Source organism: Anolis sagrei, chromosome 1 (genome assembly GCF_037176765.1).
Source record: "Anolis sagrei isolate rAnoSag1 chromosome 1, rAnoSag1.mat, whole genome shotgun sequence".
NCBI classification, from domain to species: Eukaryota; Metazoa; Chordata; class Lepidosauria; order Squamata; family Dactyloidae; genus Anolis; species Anolis sagrei.
In genome coordinates this window covers 192,388,370-192,401,552 of record NC_090021.1, presented here as the reverse complement: position 1 = coordinate 192,401,552, position 13,183 = coordinate 192,388,370, and the positions used below count along the sequence as shown (strand labels likewise).

The 13,183-nt window shown below is 43.8% G+C and overlaps 1 protein-coding gene across 3 annotated transcripts in view; it reads right to left on the bottom strand.

Annotated features, from left to right (window-relative positions):
- The window catches only part of OLA1 (Obg like ATPase 1), a 94,556-nt gene extending 86,860 nt beyond the window's left edge, over positions 1 to 7,696 (bottom strand). The window contains exons 1-2 of one of the 3 annotated variants that reach the window (XM_060779280.2): positions 7,561 to 7,696; positions 4,515 to 4,615 (exon numbers count right to left, since the gene is read on the bottom strand). In XM_060779280.2, the coding sequence (XP_060635263.1) occupies positions 4,515 to 4,615 (101 nt within the window). In that variant the 5' untranslated portion in view covers positions 7,561 to 7,696. Of the gene's footprint in view, positions 1 to 4,514; positions 4,616 to 5,122; positions 5,230 to 7,560 lie in introns of those variants that run through there. The other 2 variants (XM_060779270.2, XM_060779291.2) reach the window with 2 other exon arrangements.
- Positions 7,697 to 13,183: the final 5,487 nt, after the last annotated feature.

Sequence of the window (13,183 nt, the reverse complement as noted above, 5' to 3'; positions counted from 1 at the left end):
GAAATGACATCAATAATGCAGGAACAAAAATAATATCACATAGTGTAAGGTGACTCTGGTTATCAGGATATCTTTTGAAATGGTGCCTTGGCCCTTATCCATTAAGGATGAGAAACACCAAAGTCCCACCTGACAAATTAATGTTCCTCAAAGCTGTATCATCTCTGGCCACATGTCATGGCCAGAGAAGATTCATCTGTTTTATATGAAGATGACCGGAAGCTCAAAGCACTTACACTGAATTTGCAATGGGAGTACAGTAGAGTCTCGCTTATCCAACATAAACGGGCCGGAAGAACGTTGGATAAGTGAAAATGTTGGGATAATAAGGAAGGATTAAGGAAAAGTCTATTAAACGTTAAATTACATTATGGATTTACAAATGAAGCACCAAAACCTCATGTTTTACAACAAATTGGCAGAAAAAGCAGTTCAATATATGGTAATGTTATGCAGTAATTACTGTATTTACGAATTTGGCGCCAAAACATCACAATGTATTGAAATATCTGTGGATCTGAGCGGGAGGCAGACTACGTTGGATATTACAGAGTTTTGGATGAGCGAAGGTTGGATAAGCGAGACTCTACTACAGGCATCTCAAACTGTGGCCCTCCAGTTGTTTGGGCCTCCAACTCCCAGAAGCCCAAACAAGCTTGTTCAATTGTCACAAATTCTGGGAGTTGAAGGCCCAAACAGCTGAAGGGCCACAGTTTGTGGATGCCTTCTCTACTGTACTCTAAAATAAGTGGCAGGAGCAATGTCAGAGACAGCATGGTATGGACTGGTGGTTATTGATTTTATCGCAAGACAGCCAGAGATCTTTGGAAAAAGAGCAGGATGGGTTTTAATACATAATAATTTATTATTATTATTTGCTGCACTTGTACCCCACCCTTCTCACCCCGAAGAGCACTCAAGGCAGCCTTACAATGGCAACAATTCAATGCCGCATATACATATACATATCGATAAATAAACAAATGAATTAAAATCCAAACCAATTAAAACGTAAACATTAAAACATCAATTAAAATCACACAATCCAGGTCATATCCCAGGACTGATCCGAGCCGTTGTTACATTATTTTATAGTCTCTTATTGCACTGCTCTCATTTACTGACCAAAAGCTTGGTTCCAGAGCCATGTTTTTAGTTTTTTCCTGAAAGTCAGGAGAGAGGGGGGTGATCTAATTTCACTAGGGAGAGAGTTCCATAGATGAGGGGCCACTACTGAGAAGGCCCTGTCCCTCATCTCCACCAGTTGCGTTTGTGAGGACGGTGGGACCAAGAGCAGGGCCTTCCCCGATGATCTTAGCCTCCAAAGTGGATCATAGAGGGAGATATGTTTGGACAGGGAAGCTGGGCCGGAACCAGTTTGGAGCTAGGACTCCAGGAAATCAGGAGTCTTCATTTGGCCACATAAACCCACTGGATGACTTTGGACAAATCACACTTTCTCAGCCTGAAATGGAGCAATTTATTTCCATCACTTTTACCCCGCCCTTCTCACCCCCTAGGGGGGACTCAGCAATGACACACCACCTCTGAACAAATCTAGCCAAGGAAACACAACAACAAGGTCAACGTAAGTCAGAAATGATTTGAAGACCTAGATCGGAAAAAAAACTCCTCAACAAGTAATGTGAACTGACATTACTATTATATTCAAGTTCATGACAGAGATCTATAGTAATACTAGTAGTAGTAGTAGTAGTAGTAGTAATAATACTCTTTATTTATATTCCGCCCTTCTCCCTAGGGGACTCAGAGCAGATTACAGCATTTGCAGAAGACATATGCAATGTTTCAATGCCTTATAACCACATACAATGAGGCACACAAACACAGACAAGGCAAAGGCTTCTCCTTTCATTTCTGGCTAATAGAGGTGGTGCTAGTCTCTGGCTCTGGGGGAGGTGTTTTAATCCATTTCAAGCCAAGGAGCCTACATTGTCACTTCCTGGTCATGTGGCCAGCAAGACAGCTTGGAGCGACTCTTTGCCTTTTCCCTCTGAAGTGATACCTATTTATCTACTCACATCTACATGTTTTCAAACTGCTAGGTTGGCAAGAGCTAGGGCTAATAATGGGAATTCACCCCATTCTGCTGATTCAAACTACCAATCTTCAGGTCAGCAGTTCAGCAGCACAAGGGTTTGACCTATTACACCACCGCAATGGACATTACGTACCACTGAAGCCAATTACACGATTGCTACCAATCATTACATAATTCAACTTTTCGTTCACCTTGACCTATTGGTCTTAATTCTGTATAGTTGCCTCCTTCTCAGAATACCAGCTTACATAACACTACTCCCCTTTGCCTGAAACGAGCTTCATTGGTTATACTTACCAAGCCACTGTCTTCCTTCATTTTCTTTCACTTCTTCCACAATGCTTTTCCTAAACCACTCAAACATCACTTTCCCGTTACAACTGAACTGCTATTGAACTGTCTCCGAGACACTATTTCTCAGTATTTTGCTGTCAATTCTTGACTATTCTGTCAAACAGAGACTCCTGACCTCTAACCTAGATAGAGGTGGTCTCAGAACATCCGATACACTGAACTCTTTGAAAGTATGTGGTTGAAAAGACCTTTTATTCTTCTCACATAATTACTACTGTCAATTACAAAGTGTTTTAATAAACAAACAGAAAAATGCCAACATGCTGATGCCAAAACTCTTGTACTTTGACCTCTCTACTCTCAAAACCCAGTGTGGTCCATTCCCTATAGATCAGCCACAAATAGGTTAAGATGTCGGCCAATGTGTCTTCCGGTACAACCCCGACTGTTATGGCTAAATACCAAGATTTCTTTAACTTTCTATTTAAAAAGATCAAGGGCAGCATTATTCTGTTGTTTTTTTCCCTCCACATCTAATTCAATGAAACACTGATATGTGGCTTTTTTGGTAGATCTTTGATCAAATATAATAAATATTTATTTATTTACAACATTTATATGCCGGCCTTCTCACTCCGAAGGGGACTCAGAGCGACTTACAAGGTATATAAACATAGGTAAAGGTAAAGATTTTCCCCTGACATTAAGTCCAGTCATGTCCGACTCTGGGTTGTGGTGCTCATCTCCATTTCTAAGCCGAAGAGCCAGCGTTGTCCATAGACACCTCCAAGGTCATGTGGCCGGCATGACTGCATGGAGCGCTGTTACCTTCCCGCCGGAGTGGTACCTATTGATCTACTCACATTTGCATGTTTTTGAACTGCTAGCTTGGCAGAAGCTGGGGCTAACAGCGGAAGCTCACGCCGCTCCCCGGATTCAAACCTTTGACCTTTCAGTCAACAAGCTCAGCAGCTACATATATATAATATATTATATTATTAGCATAGTACAATATCAGTATTAAATATGACTATATTGTACTATACCATTATATTGTAATATTATTACTAATATTACATGTAATATAAATATATAATTATTATATATTATTAGTAGTAGTGTTATATTACATTACATTATAATATTATAAATATTATATGTATATACAATACATTATATTATATTATTAGCCTAGCACAGGAGACAAGGTGGAACTGTCCCCTGGCCCCCTCTCTCTTCACTCTGACCCAGAGCAGCAGTTGGTGCTGGACAATTGCTTGCGAGGGGGGTGTTATTTTTATTTTATATAATTTTTTCTGGACAGAGAATTACATTTTTAAAGGTTTTTTTGCTTGTAAATGTTAAATGTGTAAATGCACATTTCTTCCCTCTTCAAAACCTTTATTCCAATTACATGCTACCTGTTCATGCCCAGCATTATTTTAAAAATTTTAATTATTGCATTTGGCCCAGCCATTGGTTTTTAAATGCGTTGTGTTATTGTTATTGTTTTTGCTTATTTTGCTATGAGTTTTGTATTGTTTTTGTATTATTGCTGTTATTGTTATTGTTGTGTTTGAGCTCGGCCTCATGGAAGCCACACTGAGTCCCTCGAGAGATGGTAGCGGGGTACAAATAAAGTCTTATATTATTAATAATAATAATAATACACTTTAATCTCTTGGGAGACAGTAGAAAGTTATTTTTATTTCATGCACAGAAATACATGTATCTTTAAAGTTGTGCATTAAATCAGATTTAGCAATTTATACATTCTACTTTAGAATAGCAACACTGACAATCTGTTTATTTATTTACTTACTTACATCACTTGTATACCGCTTTTCTCACCCCAGTGGGGACTCAAAGCTGTTCCCAACACAATTATGGCAAAAATGAATGCCTCACATACAGAAACCTAACATAATAACATACAATTATCAATTAAATCACAAAACATGACATTGTTTAACAATGAAATGTGGAATTATCTTACCTAAATAATAATGATAATAATAATAAAGCATCACCTTAAGTGAGACCAGCCACACGAAATACCTTGCATCAGACTTCACCGTGTACACACTGCAGCATGATGTATTCAAGTGGCCTTTCTTTAGAATGACTAAGCAAAGCTTTATCCATTTCAATCACCTACCCAACATTTGGCAATCCAACAATGCCAATTTTTAGGGACGTCCCAAATCGTCCGATGATCGGATGTGGCTTAATTCCATCACCTCCCTTTTTGGGGGGCATCTGAAATAAATAAAAAGACAGACACAAAATATTTCAAATAATAATAATATAATGATAAACTTTATTTATACCCCGCCACCATCTCCCCAAAGGAGACTCGGGGCGGCTTACATGAGGCCAAGCCCAGAAATGCACTACAATACAGTAAAAAACAACATAAGGCAATATCATAATAACATAAAATAAGAAAAGCATAAAATATAACAAAATAATACAATAGAAAATCAGACAATCACGAATCCCAAACTCCACCTCCAAAGGGCATCCAACAACACAAACATGTGTTATCGAAGGCTTTCATGGCCGGAAGCACTGGGTTACTGTAAGTTTTCCAGGCAGTATGGCCATGTTCCAGAAGCATTCTCTCCTGATGTTTTGCCCACATCTATGGCAGGCATCCCTCAACCTCTGAGGATGCCTGCTATAGATGTGGGCAAAACCTCTATGGAACATGGTCATACAGCCCAGAAAACTCACAGCGACCCAATTCTGACATCCACCACATACCTTTTGGGGAGCCATACATAAGAAGGGGAGGAGGAAGCCTTTTCTGATACCCAAGAGGCAACAAAAAGGGCAGAGGCCAGGCTGCAAACAGGGCCACAAAGCTGAGCATTGCACCTCGCAAGCCCAAAGAAGCAGGGACTGACAGCCAAAGCCCCTGGAAAGGCCGGGCTAAAAATAACCAGCCTCAGCAAATCCAAGGAGGGATTGAAATGCAGCACCCCATGCCTGGCTCCACCTCCAAGTGGACGCCCTCCACTCTGGGTGGCAGCCAGCAAGGCACTTCCCAGGCACTCAAAGAAACCGGCAGCAGGGTTTGACTATCGTTCTGACTGTAAAATATCCTGCTTGTCATGAAGAGGATCTTCTACACAGGGGCAGAAGCACTGCTTGGAGAACCAATGCAGAGTGAAAGTGAGTCAACCCTGTGGAATGAACACAGTTTGCCACCACTTTAGTTGCCATGGCTCAATGTTGTGGAATCATGGCAGCTGTACTTTATCAAGGTCCTTAGCATGTTGTGGAAGGCTTTCATGGTCGGAATCACTGGGTTGCTGCGAGTTTTCCAGGCTGTATGGCTGTTCCAGAAGCATTCTCTCCTGACATTTCACCCACATCTATGGCAGGCATCCTCGGAGGTTGTGAGGTTTGGGGAAAATTAGGCAGATATATAAACCCCACTTGCCTAGCTTCCAACAGATCTCACAACCTCTGAGGATGCCTGCCATAGATGTGGGTGAAACATCAGGAGAGAATGCTTCTTGAACATGGGCAGACAGCCTGGAAAACTCACATATCTTTATCTCACCCTGCACAGATATACAAACTCCACTTGCCTAGCTTCCAACAGACCTGTCAATCTCTGAGGGTGCCTGCCATAGATGTGGGTGAAACATCAGAAGAGAATACTTCTTGGACATGGCCACACAACCTGGAAAACTCACCTATCTTTCTCCCACCCTGGACATTATTCCACAGATATACAAACCCCACTTGCCTAGTTTCCAACAGATCTGTCAACCTTTGAGGGTGCCTGCCATAGATGTGGGTGAAAGGTCAGAAGAGAATGCTTCTGAAATATGGCCACACAGCCTGGAAAACTCACCTATCTTTTTCCCACCCTGGACATTATTCCACAGATATACAAACTCCACTTGCCTAGCTTCCAACAGACCTGTCAATCTCTGAGGGTGCCTGCCATAGATGTGGGTGAAAGGTCAGAAGAGAATGCTTCTGGAACATGGCCACACAGCCTGGAAAACTCACATATCTTTCTCCCACCCTGGACATTATTCCACAGATATACAATCCCCACTTGTCCAGTTTCCAACAGACCCCTCAACCTCTGAGGATGCCTGCCATATATGTGAGTGCAACGTCAGAAGAGAATGCTTCTTGAACATGGCCACACAGCCCGGAACACTAACCTTTCTTTCTCCCACCCTGGACGTTATTCCACAAATATATACACTTGCCTAGTTTCCAACAGACCTCTCAACCTCTGACTATGCCTGATATAGCTGTGGGCAAAATGTCAGGAGAGAATGCTTCTGGAACATGGCCAGACAGCCTGGAAAACTCAGCCACTCGAGGTCTGTGGCCTTTTCTGCCAAACGGGTGCTGGGGCCACACCAAACCACAATTGGGTCCATACTGAGCCAAAGTGGTGTCAAACAGCATTCACTTCACAGTGGAGATCCAGCATCCTCAACCTGTGGCCTTCCAGCTGTTTGGTCCTCCAACTCCTAGAATCTTTGACCAAGGGCTTCTGGGAGTTGGAGGCCCAAACAGCTGGTGTGGATGCTGAGAAGCTCTGCAGCCAAGGCTTGGCAAGGGAGTTGAGATGGGGAGACAGGGAGTTGAGATGGGGTTGAGATGGGGAGACAAGGAGAGGAGGAGGGTGGGAGGAAGATATGTGAGTTTTCCGGGCTGCATGGCCATGTTCCAGAAGCATGCTCTCCTGACGTTTTGCCCACATCTATAGCAAATCCCATCAGGAGTGGAAGACTAGCCCCCTGCCTCAGTTTGTTGAGCTGAGATGGATGAACAGGAAGAGGAGGAACCCTGAAATCACTAGATCTGAGAGCAGAGATAGGGGCAGGAAGAAGAAGTGATCCCTAGGTGGGAAGGAAGGGGGAGCAAAAACATCAATCCAACCCCACCCCCTGTGTCTTTGCAGAGGGCCTGCCTGCTTCCCCGACCCTTCCTTGTGGCCTCTTCCCTGCCACCCCCTAGGAGCGGCCCTCCCAGCCTCCCCAAGGTGGAGACACGCGTGGGAACAGGAGAGCAGCCTGGGAGGCAGGCCTCTGAGCGCGGGCCCCTCCCTCCCTCCCTCCTGCCTGCCTTCCTGCCTTCCTTCCTTCCTTCCCTCCCGCGTGGCAGCGGCTCCTCTCGCCCGGGAAAGATCCCTCGCCTGCTTCCTCCCCTTCCTTCAGCTTCACCTTCGCTCTCGGAGGAAGAGGAGGCTGCTCTCCAGTTCCCTTCTCCCGCCACGCTGCTGCTGCTGCTGCTGCTGCCTCTCCTGCGGGTGCTGCTGCTTCCAGCCGGCGGAACAGGCGGGCCGCGCTTCCCTGTTGGGCGGAGACTGGAGAGGGGAAAGGTCGCCGGAGGAGGAGGAGGAGGAAGGAGCCGGGCCCAAGCCAAGCCAAGCGGTGAGAGGAGCCACCCGCCTCTTGCTCCTTTCTCCTCGCGCGCCTCTCCTTCCTCCTCCTGCCTGATTTCTCGTTTGCAGCCCGGGCAGGAGGACGCTTCCTTTTATTTAACGCGCGGATGCTTCAGAGTGGATGCACCTTGGTCCCACTTCGGCCCCATCTGCACTGCTATAGAATCCAGATTATCTGCTTTGGACAGAGCGGTGTAGATCTAGGCCCTTCCACACAGCCAGGGTTGGAAGAGACCCCTTGGGCCATCCAGTCCAAACCCCTGCCCAAGAAGCAGCAAAATTGCATTCAGAGCACCCCTCACAGATGGCCATCCAGCTTCTGCTTAAAAGCCTCCACCACACTCCGAAGCAGAGAGTTCCACTGTTGAATAGCTCTCTCAGGGCCCTTCCACACAGCCCTAGGTAATAGTATGATAGCTGGGTACAGAAGCTCCAAGCGTTATGGAGATGCCGCATCACTTTGGGAGTGCTGTTTGCGCAGGAGAGACTTAGCTAATGTAAACCAGGCCAGAGACAGATAATATACTGTAAAAAGGTAAAGGTTGTCCCCTGACATTAAGTCCAGTCATGTCTGACTCTGGAGGGTGGTGCTCATCTCCATTTCTAAGCCGAAGAGCTGGTGTTGTCCATAGACACCTCCAAGCACACGTGGCTGGCATGACTGCATGGAGCGCCGTTACCTTCCCGCCAGAGTAATACCTATTGATCTCAGATTTGCGTGTTTTCGAACTGCTAGGTTGGCAGAAGCTAGGGCTGACAGCGGAAACTCACACCGCTCCCCGGAATCGAACCTTTAACCTTTTGGTCAATTCAAAACAGATATTGTGGGATTTTCTACCTTGATATTCTGGGATATAGGACTGTGTGGAAAGACCCTTAGTCTCCAGGGCCACAGAAAACAAGCTTGCTTTGAATGCAGTGGGTTAAACCACTGAGTTGCTAAACTTGTTGACCGAAAGGTCGCAGGTTCGAATCTGTGGAGCGGCGTGAACTTCCGCTGTCAGCCCCAGCTTCTGCCAAGCTAGCAGTTCGAAAACATTCAAATGTGAGTAGATCAATAGGTACCACTTTGGCGGGAAGGTAACGGCGCTCCATGCAGTCATGCCAGCCACATGACCTTGGAGGTGTCTGTGGACAATGACGGCTCTGCGGCTTAGAAATGAAGATGAGCACCACCCCTCAGAGCTGGACACAACTGGATTTAATGTCAGGGGAAAACCTTTACCTTACCCTCCTTCCTATGACTTCGGGCCCTTGTGGGCAGAAAATCCCACAAGATCTGCTTTGAACTGGGTTATTTGAGTCCATGCTCAGATAATGTGGGATTTTCTGCCTTGATATTCTGGAACATAGAGCTTTTTGGAAGGGCCCTTCCCCTCACATATTTATACATGGCCATTGTATAACCCAGAATATCAAGGCAAAAAAACCCCACGGTATCTGCTTTGAACTGGGCTATCTGAGTCTACATTGCCATATATTCCAGTTCAAATCAGATATTGTGGGAATTTGTTCAGCTGTGTGGAAGGGGTCCCAGGCTTTGATTGCCATGGCTAGTGGTCTTCCTGCACACTGTAAAATTGAGTGCACCTTGACACAGTTTTCACTCACTTCCCTGGTTCAGTGCTTGCTGTGGAATCCTGGGAGTTGTAGTATGTCAGAGGAGGCTAAAAACTTTGCATAAAAACTCCCACGCATCCCATAGCATTGGGCCATGGCAGTTCAACTCTAACTTTAGTATTTTGCTCTTAAATGGCTTACATCAGGGGTCCTCAAACTTTTTAAACAAAAGGCCAGGTCCCAGTCCCTCAAACTGTTGGAGGGCCGGATTATAATTTGAAAAAAAATGAATAAATTCCTATGCATACTGCACATATCTTATTTTTAGTGCAAAAAAACCCCACTTTAAAACAATACAATAATTAAAATGAAGAACCATTTTAACAAATATAAACTTATTACAATTCCAATGGGAAGTGTGGGCCTGCTTTTGGCTGATGAGATAGGATTGTTGTTGTGTGCTTTCAAGTCATTTCAGACTTAGGTTGACCCTGAGCGAGGGCCGGGTAAATGACCTTGGAGGGCCATATCCGGCCTTAGTTTGAGGACCCCTGGCTTACAAGGTCCTTTACATGCCAGATTAGAGATATCAGCATACCTCACAAATTCTTCTAGAGATACTCTAAGGCCATGACAAATATGGAGTTCATCCCCAAAGGATGTGTGCCATACAGCAGCCAAAACCTGGCTAAGCTAACTAGCATTGGGACATTTTATTACAAACCTTACTTAAAGAAAACGATATGTGAAACTATGACCAGCCTAAATACCGTGAAGACACTATATCCCATGTGATCTTGGAAACGTAAGGGTTAGGCTTAGTATTTGGGTGACAGACTGCCAGGAATTATCAGGTAATATAGGCAATATTTCAGAAGAAGGAATTGACAAATCCTCCTCATCTTAGGAAACCCTATGAAAATAACACCCGAATTTAGCACGAAAAGCCCTGAAGTTCACAATTTACTAGATTTGTGAGGAGGCAACTGTTTTTCTCTTTCCTTCGCTTCTGGCTGTCCATTAATCGTGGACTTCCAATTCACTCCTTGGCAAACCCAGTAACAGGGTTTTCAAAAGAAGCAGACAATGTGCAAGGTCCATTACTGGTCAGGGCAGAGAACACTGAGTTAGAGGGATCATTGTTAGCACTCAGTATGAGGCGGCTGTTCCATACCCCGATTATTTGTCACAGCTTTCTCGGCTTTTTTTTGCAAGTTTGCATGGGCAGAATTAATGAGGAGTGTCTCATTTTTATCTCTTAACTACAACTGTAGGGTAGTGATGTGCCCAGGAGCACTTGGTGAGCTTTGAATCAGGTATTCCCATTTAAATACAATGCCACACTGACTTTAAATTTCTCTCGTTAATAATATATTTCTCATAAAAGCTGAGTAACAGTGTCCAGGTCATGGATTTAGACCACATTTTTTCCCTACATACTGTCTGCGGTATATCAGCAACTCACACCTGCGCACACAATGTTGGCCCCTGCTAACAAGAAGTGCATCAAAAACCAAGCGTAGAGTGCTGATCACTTCTAAAAAGAACAAACAAGCCCCAGAGGTGATAATCTGACATTTCGAAATGGCAGGTGAAAAAATCTCACTTCTTTGTAGGCACTATTGGCCATATCGGTTCATTCTTTAATATTATTATTATTAAATTTATTTATATCCCACCTTTCTCCCTGAGGAGGCTCAAGATGGCTAACAACCACATACTTGGATCAATTTAAAACAAAGGAGGAATTTTTAAAAATTAAATAGTACTGAATGTATTAGGTTAAAATGCAGTTAAAATATAATTAGTACAATTTAAAATGCATTGTAAAACACACAGTCCTCCCAAAAAAACCCACCCACAGCCTCCCCAGCAACGTGCCGCTTATCTGTCTCCAAATGCCTGCCTGCACAAAAAAGTATTGATGGCCAACACGGATGGGGCATTCCAGGTCTCTCTTGGGAGGGAGTTCCACAATCTGGGAGCCGCCACCGAAAAGGCCCTCTCCCGTGTTCCCACCAAACACACTTGAGTAGGTGATGGAACAGAGAAGGTTCTCCCCAGTAGTTCGCATTTGTTTGTTGTGTTGTAAGCCGCCCCAAGTCCCACCAGGACAGGGGGCGGGATATAAATAAAGCTTATTATCATCATTATTATAATCATTATTATTATTATTATTATTATTATTATTATATCTATTGGCATGTAGTAACTATGATTTGGCTGATGGGTTTCATTTCCTTTGGGAAGATTCTATTTATGGAAAATAACAGGAGTGACTCATTGTGTAAGCTCTGGAAGTAAAAAGTTCCCATGTAGGAATGGTGTGAACAAGTGCACTTTAGCTGTTTGAGTATTGGACCGAGATCTTGGAATAGAGGGTTCAAATTCCTACTCAGCTGTGAATGCCCACAGAGTATCTTTGGCCATCTCAAATATCCTCATAGAAAGGCAATGACAAACTCTAAAGAAACCTTCCACAAAAATGCTTGGATGGGGTGAGCATAAGTGAAAATGCACATAACAAGAAAGAGTCAGCCTTTATTCTTCAGAAAGAGGTATGAGCCTGGGGCTGCAGGCCACTAACCCTCAAGTTGATTTTGTTGCTGCAAGATAATCCTTTTCTGTGATTCTCAACCAGAACTTCCCCTAAAGGGCAACTACTTTTCTTAGAAGCCCCCAGGGCCATACATTTTTTTAAAAAAAACACCCTCTGTTCCTCAAAATGGGTGGTCTTTTAACTCTACACAGTAACACACTATCTTTCCCTTCACTGCCATGGGTGTAATTTATGGATTCCTGGGATTTGTAGTTTGGTCAGAGGCAACAGAGAACTGTTTGGCTGAGAATTTTAAATCCTGCTTCTTTAAACTGCTGTTGCACTCAAAGCACCGAAACACCTTTTCATCCAGCATCACACCAGAGTCCAGTAGTTTCTTTATTAAAGAAAGCAGGTAAAAAGGAAAAAGGAGTAATTCCAAAAGGGTCAGTAGAATAAAAAATGCAAAATAACAGTAATTAAAAATAGCAAGATACATAAAGACAAGAGAACCAAAATCCACAGCAGTACCTCAAACATAAATCCATAAACATGAAAAACAAGGACTTTTACAAAATAAACCCTTCAAGGAAACAAAGGCATGAACTAGAACAGGAAACATGAGCATACTTGTATCATGGACTTGAGAGCAGAGACAGGAGAGCCCTCTCCTATGGCAACGTCTTCTCTGAGAAGCGTGAAGCCCAGACCACTTAATTTAAGGCCATCCAGGTACCCCTGAGATCATGCCAACCCCCCCCCCCCCCCCCAGACCTTCAACATCTTATTTCGGATTATCTGAGAATATCTTGTTTGTTTATTTTTCACTCCTTCTGTTCTCAGGCCTAATCTAGTTTCCCGAGAAAACTCTATTGGCCCAAGGCCGTTTCACAAGGGAACTTAAACTTTCACCTTCCCCACTTTCCCCTGTTGCCTGGGAACAAGCTCAAGCCTCTTCTGCTTGCAATTCTGTCCGATCACTCACAGACTCTTGAAAACCATCAATCCCCTCGTCCTCTGAAACATCAGAAAAATCTTCTGCTGCTTGCTGGGCTACAACAACTGCAAATCCCCATATTCAGTAGGATGTTGCAATGACAGTTAAAGCAGGATCATAGTGCTAAAATTGTGCAGCATTGCAGAGCACTCCATGCAACTCTGAGGATGTTCCAGTATCCTCAAATGGTCCCTAGACCCATTATAGCTGCTTACTCTGATCTAAATAAAATATTGTCTGGGTTCTTTAATGTTCAATATAAAGAAACAAACCACTTTTTCTTAAGTTCAAATTTCTCTGTAACAG